Source organism: Anomalospiza imberbis, chromosome 6, assembly GCF_031753505.1.
Source record: "Anomalospiza imberbis isolate Cuckoo-Finch-1a 21T00152 chromosome 6, ASM3175350v1, whole genome shotgun sequence".
Lineage (NCBI taxonomy): Eukaryota > Metazoa > Chordata > Aves > Passeriformes > Viduidae > Anomalospiza > Anomalospiza imberbis.
The window spans coordinates 46,064,966-46,080,766 of NC_089686.1; the positions used below are offsets into that span (position 1 = coordinate 46,064,966).

Below are 15,801 nucleotides of genomic sequence, written 5' to 3' on the forward strand. Positions count from 1 at the left end.
GGGACAGCCATGTACTTGAATTAACTCTGGGGTAGGCTCTGCCTAGGCCACGCTGTTCAATTCCAGGGCAGCTGTCAATCTCTGGGGCTGAGGTTTTTATGCTGGCTTCAATAGGACCTAAATAAGATCAGGCATGTATTACAGGGCACCTTACCTGGCTTGTGAGAGGATATATAGTTCTAAGAAAATTCTCTCCTTCCTTGCTAGATGATTTGTTTTGGTATGGATTTTTAAGCAGCTTTACATATAATTGGTACACAAATAGGTCTGATGAGGAATTTGTGTGGATTAGAGATGAGGGACTGTAACTGAACTCTCATCATTGCTACTGTCTGCTACTGTGTGTCTGTATGCATCTCAACTGACTGTTCTGGTTACTTTCAATACAGGGGACAGTTGAGGTGTCTTCAGATGGCTGTTGTAAGACATGTGAGTGCATTAAATCACTGCTTCTCTATTCCAATACTGTTTGGTCCTTCCCTGCTTGTAGCCCTATTTCTGCGTGCACTGAGAGCCTGCACATTCCACAGACTGAAAGACAGTTTTACAGCAGCAGAACTGTTCTGTACCTCACAGCCGAGACTAAAAATCTGCTTCATTCTTCCAATGGGAATACTAAAATTTTTTATCTCCTTTTCTGTGTTTTTAAATAACTGAAATACTGTTACCTTGAACTATACTGCTGATAAGAAAACTTGTAGAAAATATTCTCTGTGTTCTTGCATCTGCAAATTGCAGAGAAACAAAGTTTTGGGGTTTTTTTCTGTAGCATCCACTCAGAAATCCCAGGTTGTTATAGAGCCACAAATGTAATTTATAGCAATTTTAGAAAAACCTAAATCCTTCATGTCTCCTTCAGGTCTTGATTCAACAGTATCTTTACATGCTAAAGCTAGTCCACAAATGGAAAAGTACATTGACTAGTGGGGAATGATTTTGCTGAATTAATGCCTCTTTGCACTCTCATTTGTGGTTTTGGTTGTGCATTTGAACTGTGAGAAGTTTTACTAGGATGGATTGTCCTTGGTTTACTAGCAGATACCTTTCAAAACCTTTGTGCCCCAGTCTGAAGAAGCTTAACAGAAGTATTCTTCTGCCCAGGTATTGACCTGCCACACAAATGCAAACGCAATGTGAAGGAGCAGTACATCGTCCATGGCAACTGCAAGTCAGCTGCTCCTGTCCCAGTGCCCTTTTGTGAAGGGATGTGCAGTACCTACTCTGTGTAAGTAGGAAGCCTTTCTTTGTCCTCTTCTGTGGCCTGTCTTCCTGGGTTCATGTCACCAGTGGACTGCAGCTTTTTGTCCCCTTCCTGCTGTTTGAAAGGACCCGGTTGGGAAACTGGGCATGCAGAAGAGTAGTCATTAGCAATGTTTTCAATGTGATGGAGTGCCTTAACTTACCTGCCAGGAAAATAGATCCCCTGGGAAAGACATCAGCTAAATTTATTAGACATGCTCTTAAACATGTCCTTGTATGGTTTTTTAACATCTCTAGGAGGCTTTCCTGCCTTTTGTTCTCTGCATGAATTGCTCCTTTCTGTCTTGCTAGAATGGGCCTAATCCAAAATCCACTGAAGTTACTGGGATTTTCCCCACTGGTGTCAAAGGATCTGGCCCTGCATGGCCAATAGTATCCTGAGGAAAGGCTGTTATGAATAAGCAGAAAAATAGATAGGAAATTTTGCTCCTTAGTAGTACGTATATTTGGAGCAGCAAATTCTGATGAGTTTGGGAAGACAACAGGCAGCGGACTGATATGAAAAATCTCATTTCTATAGGTATTCTTTGGAGGCCAGTGAAATGGAACACAAATGCACTTGCTGCCATGAAAAAAGAAGTCACAAAGTGAAGGTGGAACTGGTTTGCTCAGACCATAAAACAGTCCAGTTCACATATGTGTACGTAGATGAATGTGGATGTGTGGAAACAAAATGCCCAAAGAGGGTAACATGAGTATAAACTAAAGGAAACATTTCATCTCCCATTTAATCCTTCCCTAGCAAGTGAGTAGTTTAGAAAATAGCTGTGAGTAACCTTCAAATGACCATAGTGGCACTTTTTCTTTCTGGTATTATATGCAGTTATGGAAATTTGCTAAGATGTTACTCTAAATGTTTGTAGAATAAACTGCATTTCAAAGAGGACTTGTTCTTCTGTTTCACTGATGCTGCTAACGGGGCAAAGTGGCTGATGTCTTTAATCTCACACTGAAGTATAAACCAAGGTTATTACAAGACACTCTAGAGACAACTGATGCCTTTCAAAAGTCCTGCCTGAAGAAAGCGCACATTTTTAAACCATAACCACATGTACTTAATTTCCCTTAGAAGTGAAACAACAATCACTTCCACAGCTGCAGTTCAGGCAGAGGCAGGACTTGGCTCAGGGCCACATTTCTTTTCTTCTCCCCATTGGTCCCAAATCTACTTTGGCTGTGACTCTGGGTCACTGGAGGAAGTCAAGGTGGTTTTTTTCCTTCTTCACAGTGAGCATTATATAAGGAGTGTAAAAATATGGATCTTACATATACACTACAAAATTAATATATTTGTACCCTTATTAGGAGTCCTTATTTCACTGGGGGTTTTTATTATTTGCCAACATCAAGCTCTGATCTGTGTGTTACTTCAGTCTCACTACTGGTTACATGACTGTGATTTGTGTTACAAATTATTGATTCCCAGCTAGCATGTCCAGTGGTACTGGAGACTGTATTTCAGGTGGACAGGGATGAAGATGATCCAACAATATCTTGAGAGTAGACAAGGAAGGCGGATGGTTCTGTTATTTGAGCAATTTGTCTTTTGTGACCCAAAAGAGAACTGAAGACTGTGGCTTTCTTAGTGTCATGCAGCTTGCTGTGGAGGCTTTTTGAGAATTGTTTTGCAAGGGAATGCTTTTGAACTGACCAAGTAGATATGATATTCATTATACTTCAGCTTTCCTTTTTTTCTTGAGCCGCAAGGAATCTTTACTTTGCTTATTTTTCATAATAAATCCTTTCAGCAGATGTCAGGTTTCTTTGATGTGTATTGTTTCATCATGGTGTTCTGATCTTACAATTGTGGGGATCCTTGACATTGCTTGATTGTTAGTTATAGGAACCTCCAAATAATTCAGTAACTCTGTGCAATGCAGCTCCCTTGGAAGGCACAAGTGCTTGACTGAGGCTTATGTACAAATTTCACATTAGTCCAGAAAACTGTTTTTATTGATACAAATGCTTTTGCAATGCAAAGAACAGCACCAAAAAAAAAAAAAAAAAAAAAAAAAAAAAAAAAAAAAAAAAAGACATCCCTTTCCTCCCTTCCTTCCTCCTTGCCTTTTCCTGAGGGGAAAGAGGTCAAAAGAGGTCATCCTTGAGCGCTTTTGTCATCAGAATAGTAAGTAGGCTCTGTAAGTAGTCATATACACACTCATGCAAATCAACCAGCCAACCAACCCTGCAAATCAGTAATTGTCAGCAAGATGACTTAGCAAGAACAGGATCAGAAACCTTTCACATCTCTGCATTATCTTCAGGTGGGAGAAGGGAATAAACCACAATCTAATCATGCCAGCTGTCTTTAGATTTTTATTCTCTTGTCTGATTCAGTGATGCTGAGATTTTACACAGAAGCTGAGAATGGCATTGATTTAAAGGCATGCTTTCTTGGTCATTTTTGGCATGCATTTTGCTTTTTAGGCAAGTGAAATGCTAGAACCAAAAACATATTTCCATCTCCAGGATGCTTTTGATCATGTGAAATCTCACATGCTCCTTTTTCATTCCCAGTTACACCTGGCATTCCATTTACTCACTCAATCCAGCATCTAACTGGCCTATGTGATATTACTGAGAGGCCTGGTGGCCGGGTTTTAAAGAGAAGTCTGTGGTTCTCTGCTTGGAGGTGCACTCTGACTTAGCTGCCAGCAAGGTAAAGCCTTTTTAATGAGAATTTCAGCTTCTTCAGCTAAAAGACAGTCAGTAAATAAAGACAGTCAGTAAATATTACAGAATATGCTGACTCAGAAGGGACCCACAAGGATCATCAAATCCAACTCCTGGCCCTGCACAGAACATCACCTGGAGTCACACCATGTGCCTGAGAGCATTGTCCAAGTGCTTCTTGAACTCTGTCAGGCTGGTGCTGTGACCACTTCCCTGGGGAGCCTGTTTCAGTGCTCAGCCACCCTCTGGGTGAAGAACCTTTTGCTAATATCCAACCTAAACCTCCCTGACACAATTTCAGGCCATTTCCTTGGGTTCTGTCACTGGTCAGAGAAGAATTCAGTGTCTGCCCTTCCTCTTCCCCTCACAAGGAGGTTATAACTGCAATGAGGTCTCCACTCAGTCTCTTTTCCAAGCTGAACAGACCAAGTGACCTCAGCCCCTCCTCATACAGCTTCCACTCAAGGCCCTTCGCTTTGTTGACCTCCTTTGGACCCTCTCTAATAGTTTAATACCTTATATTGTGGTGACCGAAACTACACACAATACTCAAGTCAATGGGTCAAACATCTCCCTGCCCACAAAACCAAAAATCAGTCTGGAGGCTGTTTGATCAAGATACCAACAAGCTGGCCCTTCTTGGTTAGAGCCTGTGCCTCTGCATGCAGCAGCAGCACTGCTGCTTGTACAGAGCAAGCTGGACTGCAGCAGAAGTCTGTCTGAGCCACAAGCTCCCCACCAGAACAGGCAAAGTTAAACGCAGGTGATTTTGCCTGAAAGAGCTTGATCTGACCATGATCCTGCTGCTGTTGCTGTGTGGCTGCTTCTCACGTGTGCAAGGTCAAGCCTTCATCTGTAGCCCAAGGCCATCTCTTCTTACTGACTGGTCTCTGCAAGTCAAACATTTCCCTGGTGTAACTCAAGAAAAATCAGTGGCATGACTCCAAGTACTGTTTCTTCCTTTTGCATGAATTCTTTGCACCAGCATAAACTTCAATAGGGTAACCCCAGGAGAACCAGGGCTCAGCTGAGCCTGCTGGGCCAGGGCTCATCTGGTTTCAGCCTGTAGCCATTCTTTTCTTATCCTGCAAGGATGGTACTCCCAACTCACTGAACAGTTCTTAGCCAGCACACCAGGAAGTACTGTCACATATTGCTAAAATAAATATTTGTCAGAGATACTGCCTCATGTCAGGTGAACAATTCCTAAGACATTTTATCATTTTACTGGTGTGCTCTGAGTCTGGATTGCTGTTATAAGATGAACTCTGACTTGCCTATTGGTTTGAGGCTTGGAAAGGTCAGTTCACAACACTACTTTCATGTAGTTTAGCTAATTATGTTTTCTGCTTTTGTTACCAGTTATTGGCATTTGCAAGGAGGAGAAGAAAATTCAGGTTGTACTCTGAATTTTTATTTGGGGTGAGGTGCTATTCTTTGACCTAGTTCTCTACTGAGCGATCCCCTGGCTGTGGAATCCAACCTGTAGTGTTATCTATGGTGTGCTTTATCGATGTCAATCTATTCTGATATCTAGAATCTTGAGCTGAGAACAAAGACTGTGAACTGTAAATGCCCTCTGATACAGAAGGGATTGTTTAAAAGAATGCTATACCTACTTTGTTTCAGTGTACCAGCTTAACAGTTGGAAAGTTGCAAGGTTAACATGAAAAAATTTGTCTAAATATCACTCAGGAAAGTTATCTGATTAGTAATGAACCAGAAAAGAAAAGAATCTGGCAAATTCGAGGGATCGTCGTCGTTTAGGTAAAGGGGAGAATAAAGATTGAGTGGTCTGAGAGCTGTGTCTGATGCTTCTACAGATTCATGTGTTCAAAGACATGTTCTTGGCCTTGCTTCTATTTCCCTCCTGATCTAAGATAAGGACAAAGGTGGGCCTTTGTTTCTTTTATGGGATTGTTTCTTTTATATGAATGTAACATTTAAGTTCATAAAGCCTTCGTGCAGTGGTATACAATATGGTATTTGCTACTTACCTGGCATCCAAAACATCCTTTAGGAGAAAATCTGTGACAATTTTCCAGAGACACCAAGACAAAGGTATCAGTTGTGAAAATCTTTCTTGTTTTTACACTTCAAAGGATCTGATTATTCAGTATCTTTAGGGCAACAATAGAGTCTCAGTTTACCTTGTACGAGGCCATTCTCACAGCCATTTAAACCTCTGACAATCGAAATGCCTCTCTCAGGAAAGCAGCCTCACTGGAGGCCTGCCTGGGTAATTGGCCTTCTGTCAGGAGTAAGCCGCAGTTTGATCATGAAGCCACAGAAATGTTGTCATTTCTTAAAGGCCTTTACTTTTCTCTAAAGAAGATGAAGGTCCAATTTCCACCAGTAGTCTGTAAAGCAGTTTAATTGGTACTCCCTGGCTTTAATTATTTTTTAAAATTCAAATGCAGTCTGTCCAGTGGCTTTCTGTAACTGTGGATTGACATTTCTGGTCACAGATATTTCTCCAAAAGCCTGTTTTTAAACTATCCTTCTTGTTGGAAATAAAATTATTTAACTACAGATTCTCCAGAGCATCCAGTCCAGAATCCAAGAAAGACTGAATAGGTAGGCAATGGTTCATCCCATTTAGCTAAAAAAAGTCTGTAAAAATCAGAACTTGAAGCACTGTACACTGTACACTTTCTGTTTAGTTACTGAAAATTTCTATGCATCTGACCTCAGCCCAGCCCTCCTCTGGAAATGTTCCTACCTCTCCTTCTTTTGACTTCCTATTATGAGGTAAGTATAGCCCTACCTCATCTAAATCCTTTAAGCAATGTAAGGATTTGATACCAAATGCCAATATTATATATTTGTGACAGGAAGCACCAGATATTTGACACAAATTCTGCCAACCCTATATCCTATTTTGAACATCTCAACCAGCAGCACTTTCAGAGAAAAATTCTTTCACCCTGATTTTTACTAAGACTAATGCTGAGAACAGTTTCATAGCTCATAATAGCTTCTTTGTAAAGGGCTTAATCTCACTTGCTTTTAACATTTATAGTCATCTTCTAAATTTTCTCTTCACTGCTTTTTTAGTGTTTTAAATGTAGTCCTTAGAAACTGATCTCATTCTCAACCCTGACTCTTAATAAATCGTATTTTGACCTACATTAATGTCCCTTAGCATGACTCCAGCAAATCAAAGGGAGCTTAAAAATGGGCTAAATTAGCAGTGAAGTTAGTGCCATCCCTATGTGTTTTATTTATAAGTTATATTCAGCTTCAATGTATGAAGGTCTCTGAAGAAGTGCTTAAACTCTTTCGTGTTCCAGCTCTGAAATGGTTTGTTTCATGTTGCCATCTCTCCCTAAACTGCTATTCAAAGAGAATCTTGAGGCAAGTCCACTGCCACTCCTTTACAGCATCTTGACTTCACTTCTTTACGTATCTCGACATTATTCTATATTGACTGATGTATTTCCTGTAATGCCATAAAAACCTGGCTTAAAACCAGAGTTTAATCTGACCTGCAGTGCACATTGTTCTATAAACAAAAGGCTACTAAAGTGCACTGTAGCCATACCAGCTGCTACTTTATGGCCTGAAATTAGCCTTTCCCCAAGGGCTATTTCTCTCAAGGACAAAACTTAACATCCCCAAATACCCCAATTTAATTCTAGCATGCTTACTTAACTTTCTGTTTCATCTTGATGATGTTTTCTGTTTTTTCAGACTTCAGGTTAGGCATGGAATAGATTTCCTGGGTATGTGATATATGCTATAAATCCATCTTTGTTCACTGTTGCTCCAGGAAAATTTTTAGGAAGTGCTATCATTCACCACACTATTCCTAAATAGGTAGTTTGGAAAATCCTTTGAAGAATTTTTATAGCCTGCAATGCTGGTCTGTATGGGGAAGTTGTTGTCTGGTGTCTGTTCACTGAGAACCAGAATAGCTCCTGTAGCTCCTGTGGATGTTTGTTCTTCTCCATCACCAAGTAAATTGGACTGGACATCCTCCTAGAGATGCCTGTGCCTTTCCAGGAGTAAGTAGTTGACTGGGTGACATTTTTGTGTCCTATGTTGTGTTGTTCACAGTAAATCATAATAATGACTCTTATAGCCATTATAGAAGGAAAATCAGTTTCAAAGACATTGTCATCCTGCATCTACACTTTCTTAATGGAATAATTATTCAATGCAAAGGTTTCTGCCTGATGGAGAAACTATGCCTATTAATTCACCTTTCCCTCAAGCTCAATGACTTGAAAACCATCTGAAAAATAAACCCCAATCAAGTTGAAAAAAGCAAACAAATGTTTCCCAGCAGTCTCATATTTTGCTTTCAGTGCAATGCTCTCAAGTGTGTTCAACTTTCCTGACATGTTTTCATTAATGGCTAATGAATTAAGCTGCTTGCTTTTGATGTTGATTTTTCACTGCAGAATATGACTCAGTGAAAGGAGCTTCTTTGCACCCTGGTCATATTGTGGGATGGCATAGCACTTCTGATAACAAAATTGTCTCTTCTATAAAAATGAGTTGTTATTTTATCTGATGAACAGTTCTACCACATTGTGTAACATCATCCTTGCTTGTAGATACTGTGGGATTCCACATACAGTTCCATTTCAATGCTTCTTTATTACTTTGAATTCCCTAGTTTCTAATAGCTTTGGGCATGATTCTCTTCTACTTTCTATTTTATAAATATGTGATAATTCAGGATATTTTTTCTAAGCACAGCTTTTTACTGCAGCTTTAAAACTGAACTACATTTTTTGTTTTTATTTTCCTCCTAAGGTGGGCTGCCTTACCTGAGAAAGTCTTCTCACAAAATAATAACAAAGCTTTTCATTATCATCTGCAAAGATGAATTACTCTGTACATGGAGCTTGTAAAACACTGCAGGCTCGGCTATTTGAACAAAATAGTCTGTTAATAATCCATGCATGGGGTTATTAGTAATTAAGAACTGTTTCTCCTTGTTCCTGCAGTCAAAACAAGGGAGCAAACATGGAAACATGTTATCTTTGTTGCTAATGAATTCTGTCTGGACTAGCAGGTCCTGCTTCATCTGCACAGCTTTCTTTGAAAGAAAACTAAATTAGTTGTGTATCCAGTCTGCAGTACAGCTGCAGACCCTGAGATGGGTCAGTACTGTCCTTTAGAGTGGAATATATGCTTAACACCAGCAGAATCCAAAAGTGAGAAAAGCCTTTGCTTTCTCTGAAAATCCCAACCTGTCATTTGATACAAGAAGACATTGAAAGTGGTGTTATGATGTGACAGAAACGTGGCGTGACGGGATCCCTAGGCAGCCAGTTCACTAAAGTGGAATGCTTTTGAAGTAAAAAGGGCTCTCCCTTACCAAAAAAGAAAAAAAAATCCCCAGAAATCTTCCAACTGGATTTACTAGAGTACAGAATAATAATCTGCAGTGGGATGACCCTGAGAGGGAGTGCAGGGCTCTGAGATGAATCTGCTTTAAAAAGTTTGATTAAATAGGTCTCCTGTGAGCTCTGTTCATGAAGAGTCAGAGCTTTCCCCCAGTCCAGCCCCTGCCAGCACCTCTGATTTGTCAGCTGTCTTCAGAGTCCCTGGGAAGACTCCTTCTGTCCTTCACCTCTCAAATCTGGCTTTAGGTCTGCCCTCAGCTGCAGGGAGCCCCTGCTCCTTCTCCCCCAGTCTACTCTCCTGCTGCAGGCTCAGCTCCTGTATTTCATACCCCCTCTGTATGCATTTGCCCTCCCAAGCCTTCCCCCAGATAAATCTCTCAGGAAAGGAGCCATTACTTCAACTAGTACTGCAACTAGTACTGGGCAATTCCTGGTATCTGTGCCATCTGTGTGGTTAATTAATGGGGAGTTATCCCTGCAGAGAAGGACTGAAGGATACTGGGGGATGTAAACTTGGAAATGAGCTAGCAATGGGCCCTTGCAGCCCAGACAGCCAACTGCATCCTGGGCTGCATCAAAAGAGGTGTGATCAGCAGGCTGAGGAAGTACTACTCCATCCACTCTGGTGAGAGCCCACCTGGAGTGCTGCATCCTGCCCTGGAGTCCCCAGCACAAGAAAGACACAGACCCTAGTTCCAGAGGGCTGGAGTACCTCTCCTATGAAGAGAGGCTGACAGGTGAGTTTGTTCAGCCTGGAGAAGACAAGGCTCCACGGAGACCTTACAGCCACTTTTCAATATATAAAGGAGGCTGATATGAAAGGTATAGAAAGACTTTTTACCATGGACTATAGTGACATGACAAGGGACAACAGTTTTAAATTGAAAGAGGTTAGGTTTAAACTGTAGATAACAAAGATTTTTTTTTTTTTTAATAGTGGTGGTGAGACACTGAAACAAGTTACCTGAGGAGGTTGCTGATGCCCCATCACTGGCAGTGTTCAAAGTCAGGTGAGATAGCACTTTGAGCAACCTGTAGTGAAAGATGCCCCTACAGGCGTATTGGACTAGATGATCTCTGAAGGTCCCTTCCAACCCAAACCGCTCTATGAATGTATGATTCTATGTTGTTCTCTCCAGAGATGCACTCTTTATCAGAACATGCAACAGAGTTGCTTTCACCAAACTGAAAATCTCTAATAGTTTCTTTGGGGTTTTTTGTTTGTTTAGGTGGGGTTTGTTTTTGTTTTTTGTTTTTGTTTTTTTTAACAAATGCAAAGACCAGTGCAAAACATGGCAGTGTTCTGCACCCCTTTTTGGCAGAGCATGCTACTCCAGTACCTTCGCCACTACCAAAAAACCCTCCTGCTTGTTCTCTGGGCTTGTGGCTCTAAGCTGCCAGGGCACACTGACTGACTTACTAGTTGCTTAACTTGCAGCTGGTCTCAACCTATTTGCCATAGCCTTGGCTTTTGTGCCACAAAATATTAACAAAATAACTGCAAGTTACAGTAATTTCTGCTGTTATAAATTTTTGCGCGTAATTACATCACTGGAACAGAAACCCTTTTGCAAGTCTGTCTTTTCCCTTCAATGAAGGTGTTACTACAGGGCTCACTACAAACACTGAGCATAGCAACTTTTTTACATAAATCCTGATTTTATTTGAGCATAGGTTTATAATACTATGTCAGAAAATAACCTTGGTCTGAAATTTTCGCAGTATTTTTAAATATGACAAATTGGCAAGGTGTAAAAACTCCTAAAGTGATTTTTTCAAAGGTCTTTAGCTTAGATTGCTATGCTGCTATATTAAAAATATATTTTGGGCTCTGGTTTTTGAAGAATATTAGGAAGTATAGTAGGCATTCCAGAAATGAAACTTTATAAAGTGCTAGTTCATTCACTCTGGTAGGTCTTAATCTTTCCTTTACAATATCTAAAGATCAGAATTAATTCAATGAATCTATTAACAGAACTAATTAAAAGTCATAAGTCTATGTTGCACCTAAAAACATTGAAATGCTTTCTCATATTTTGATAGAGTATTAGACTAAGCTGCATCCACAAAGATTGCATTTTAAGAAAAAAGCACCACAGTTTGACCACATGTCAATCCTAGGTTAATATTTTCTTGATTTACTGGAAATTATTTTTGGATTTAAGGGAAACATAGGAAAAATTCTTTTTAAAGCCAGTTCTGAAGATAACATGATGGTCTTCCATTCTTCCATTTCATTAAATATCAGACTATTTAGCATCTAAGAATTTTGTTGATAGTCGTTATGGGTATGCTTACTGTTCTTAAATCATCTTTTATTTCTGTATATAGAATTTATGGTTTCCTAAATGTATTTTGATAACCATTTTCCCCTTTCTGCTTGCACCAGCCTATTGCCCTCACATTACTATGATATTCTGTCAATACATTTACATCATCAGTTATTGAGCGTAATAACTTTACATCAGTTTTAGCATAACGTATACATATAGTGAGAAAGTATCACTCATCAAGCACTGCTGATTGTGTTACCCTTCAAGTATTTTTGAAACAATCACAAACAACCTGTTGTTGCAGGTGTTACTGCTTTTACTTTGGCCAATATAAGGCGGAACAAAATTTACTGAAGTCAGCAGAACTCTAGTGAGACAATAAAGAAATGGTGGGAAGAGAGAGTTATTCTTTTGTTTAGAGTAAAGTGTTAGATTTATAAGTACAACATCCGTTTGATTGTATATCAAACCTGTTATTTCATGTGTTTTGTACTACAGTGCTCCTAATTCCTACTTACAACAATAGTCCTTCTATTATGTGTCTGTAGAAATGAATGTTTGTAGAGAACCAAATAGATCTGATGCTGACAGCTTTCTCAGATGAAAGGTAAAGAGTCCATTTGCATATTTTTATGCACATATCATCTGTATCCAGCAAGTCAATACAAGAAGGGTGGAACAATCAACAGATTTTACAGAGCTATTTGCTTTATATTCCTTAATCTGAAATAATACATATTTTTTAAGCCATCAAATGTGTAAGGCCCTGTAACAATTTTTTTTAGGAAATGGCAAAGGTGAAAAACCTATTTGGTCTAAGGCAGAGATCAATACATTTATGAGGGATTACCTGATATTATTCTTTCTAGATACCAGAAGGGAATCAGGTGATCTCAGAACTGTCTTTCACTTGGAGAGTCATACTAAATTTCATGAGTAAACCAGATGCATGAGTTTTATTGGCATGAGTCAAGAGGCCACCTTGATACTTTCAGTGCACATTGAAGTCCATATTGCCTGTTTGAACAACATGTTCCTGACCGTTGGTGTATTTCTGTCCAAAGAGCCAAATTAAACTTCGTCCTCTTGCTTTCAGTACATGATTTGACATAAATCATGATGGTAGTGGCATGTCCAGGACCTTTGCCAGACTGAGCACTTAACATAGTTCATGTCCTGAACTAGTGTTCCTTACTCAGCTCCCACACTGGACTTTTAGCACTAGCTTTATAATCTCTGTTATAATTACAGTAATGTTGCTGAATGTCCCCTTATTGAATCTGTGACTCTTTCTTCACCATGAATGTGACAATCTCAAAACCTGAAGTTAAATCAAGAACCTGGATTTTTTTTTTTTTTCTGTGCCTGGCAGGGATTTGTGGAAGTTTGTAAGACTGTCTCTGTTTCATGAATCACGTTTGAAATTCACTGTCACAGATTTAGACTCTTTGGTGTTCATACTGCAGAAAAGTTGACTGCACCTCCTTTATCCTAGCACAGCCACATTTTCTTCTCAGGATTACATATCCTGTAGGACCAAGTGTTACTCCAGTGGTATTCTGCCATGTTTCTTGAGGTCCTAAAGGAAAACATTAGAGAAGCAAACTGCTGTGTGTCACTAGTGGTGATATTGCACTGAGCAATGTTTGCGTTCCAAAACCCATTTTCAATAGAAGTAATAAATCATTTAATTGCTTTCCACAAGTCTGCTGCTGCAGCACAGCCAACCTCCTGCTTAACTGGCCAGACAGACTTCAGCAAACACTCTGCACAGGAGAGGTGAAAAGGGGCCCTAACATAATGGCAGGAGAAAATTTGTTTCTGTGTTGGCAAAAGCAACTATTTCTCCCTAAATCACATGCCAGTACAATGCAATCGCCCCAAAATACAGCATATTGTGCTGCTCTTAGGTTGTAGCATGGGAGTCTGAGCCCTCATTGTTCTTTCCCATATGCCAGTAAGCAGTAGTGTTTACTGTTCAATTTCCATGGGTTCAGCTTTTGTGCCTAGTTAATTACAAGGAAGCAGCTACAATTTAAAGTCCCTGCACTTCTGAAAGCAGGACAAAACACTACTGGACAAAACTTAGATGTTTTGTGACTGAGCAAGTGCTTTTGAACAGCTTTAAAGGACTGGAATCTTTATTTTTCCTATACATGTCCAGCCCTGAGTCTTTTTTGTCACATACCACTGAGTTCACAACAAAGATGAACAAATGTATGGGCTCGGTAAATTTGCAATGTCACTGTAAGTGGCAGGAGCTACCTGGGGAGCAGCAGATCTATAAGGGGCCTGGAGAAGTCCTGCAGCCTGTTGCTCAGAATACACAATGGGAGATCACAGGGGCCGGCACTGCAAAAAGGTATGGATGCCAAAGGCTTTCAGTGTGGTCACTGGAGATGATAACAAAGCAGTAATGAGACAAACCCAGCTCTACTAGACAAGGACTGCTTTCCTGCAAAAATGACCCAGAATTAAAGAAGCAACTTAGTTGCAATGACAATGGACCCATCTCCTCCTTCTTAAATTGTAACTCCTCCAGTTCACAAACCAGAAATGCTCCTGTGCAGTACACTTTCTAAGAAATAGGCTAAAACTAGCAGCAGTCATGTTTTTTCCTCCTGATATTACTAAAGATTCTGTAGAATCTTTGGACAATTTAGCCTCTTTTGATAACTCACCAACAGTGAGTTTCTGCAGAGGCAAGAGTTATAGCAGTCACTACAGGGTTTAGCTCTGAGCATATCAAATGTATTGTGTACATCACCCAATGTCCTGAGTGGTTCAAGTATATGATAATTTTGCAACTATTTTATGCCTTGGTTCTTAGTTTATTTTTTGCCTGAGGTTATGAGCAAATATTGGCCTGTTAAAAAAGAAATGTTTCTGATGTAAATTAGCATGGGAGCAATTATTTCGTTCCACTTTTGACTTCAATTAAATGTAAATCCTGGAAAATTAAGTTGTGAAACCACACCTCCCATTCTGCTTTCTTCATTTATACTGGTTGATTAGTGAACTTGCAGAAAGCTTATCTCCTTATGGAAGTGAATTTGTATTAAGGGTGTGTGTATGAATTTAAACTGTGCTGCTCTCATTGATTGGCTCCCTAGGATATCGTTCTTATCTGGGAAGTGAGAGGTCTGTATACAAAACCAATTCAGAATAAGACACTTTTTACAGCTTCAGAAAGCTTTATTTTCACATTTGGCTTCATCTGCAAAGTACTGGGTCGGACAGGGTGGAAGTCCCGGAATGAGATGTTCAAAAGAGGCAGGAAGGGTTGGAAGACTAGGGCTGTGCTATTGGCCCTACAGAGCATCAATCGCAAACCCACATCCTTTCTGATAACCCACGGGAGCTGATAATGGTTGAAACAGTGTTTGCTGCTGTTGGGTCTCTACAGGTCTGTATGTAATTTGCAGTCTTGGACAACATTTAAAATTCTGCCTCATTTGTGGCCAAGACCGTATTTATGGTGTTTTTCAGAGGGCTCAAAGTGCTAACACCCTGGCATCCTGGATCTATTCCAGCATGCATACTTCCAGTTTGTTTGCCCATGCTAGCCCTTTAGTTCCATCTCCTGTAGCCAAACCACTTGCTGCTTCTTGTTCTAAACTGGAAAATAAATGCCATGTTGTCAGCCTGTTGACTCACAGGGCAGGGCATTCCTACAGCTTGCACTGTTATTACACCTGTCTTGTAAAGAAGGCTTGTTATATCACACATGCACAAAACATTTTAGCTGTCACCATCTTTCCTTCATTCTGTTAACTATTCAAACATTTACCTAAGGAATGGTCATTTTCCATTCTTGGCCAACATGAGGTTTGGGTTTGGTTTTGTTTGTTTTATTTTTACTGGAAAAACAGTTTCCAGACTTCGGGGTTTTTTTAGAAATGCAGTTTGAATACTTCCTCTGACATTTTTTTCATTATGGGTGGTTGATATCCTTCCTCTTTTTCCCATTTTCTGTTTTTTTACATATGATTAAAAGGGCCAATAGGTACAACTAACAAATTAACTCTTAGATCAGAAAAAAATCTACACCAATAAGAGTAAAATTGATTAAATCTTGACACTGGGCCTGTGAGCAGTGCCAATATTGACTACTTCTACTATCTACATTGGCTAATGATAATAATAATAATAATAATAATAACAACAATAATAAACTCAAAGATCCTAAGAGAGAAAAATATTAACAATTTCTCAGCATTCTCAGTGTAATACTG

The 15,801-nt window shown here is 39.7% G+C and overlaps 1 protein-coding gene and 1 long non-coding RNA gene across 5 annotated transcripts in view; both read left to right on the top strand.

Annotated features, from left to right (window-relative positions):
• LOC137475974 (mucin-5B) overlaps positions 1 to 2,146 on the top strand; it is a 44,491-nt gene extending 42,345 nt beyond the window's left edge. For 2 of the 3 annotated variants that reach the window (XM_068193897.1, XM_068193895.1), the window contains 3 exons: positions 390 to 429; positions 1,102 to 1,225; positions 1,781 to 2,146. In XM_068193897.1, coding sequence (XP_068049998.1) covers positions 390 to 429; positions 1,102 to 1,225; positions 1,781 to 1,955 — 339 coding nt within the window. In that variant the 3' untranslated portion in view covers positions 1,956 to 2,146. Of the gene's footprint in view, positions 1 to 389; positions 430 to 1,101; positions 1,226 to 1,780 lie in introns of those variants that run through there. The other variant, XR_011000169.1, reaches the window with a different exon arrangement.
• Positions 2,147 to 6,166: 4,020 nt separating this feature from the next.
• Positions 6,167 to 15,801, top strand: part of LOC137475977 (uncharacterized) — a 47,116-nt gene continuing 37,481 nt past the window's right edge. For both annotated transcript variants that reach the window (XR_011000171.1, XR_011000172.1), the window contains exons 1-3: positions 6,167 to 6,230; positions 10,231 to 10,303; positions 12,065 to 12,173. This is a non-coding gene — a long non-coding RNA (uncharacterized lncRNA). The remainder of the gene's footprint in view (positions 6,231 to 10,230; positions 10,304 to 12,064; positions 12,174 to 15,801) is intronic.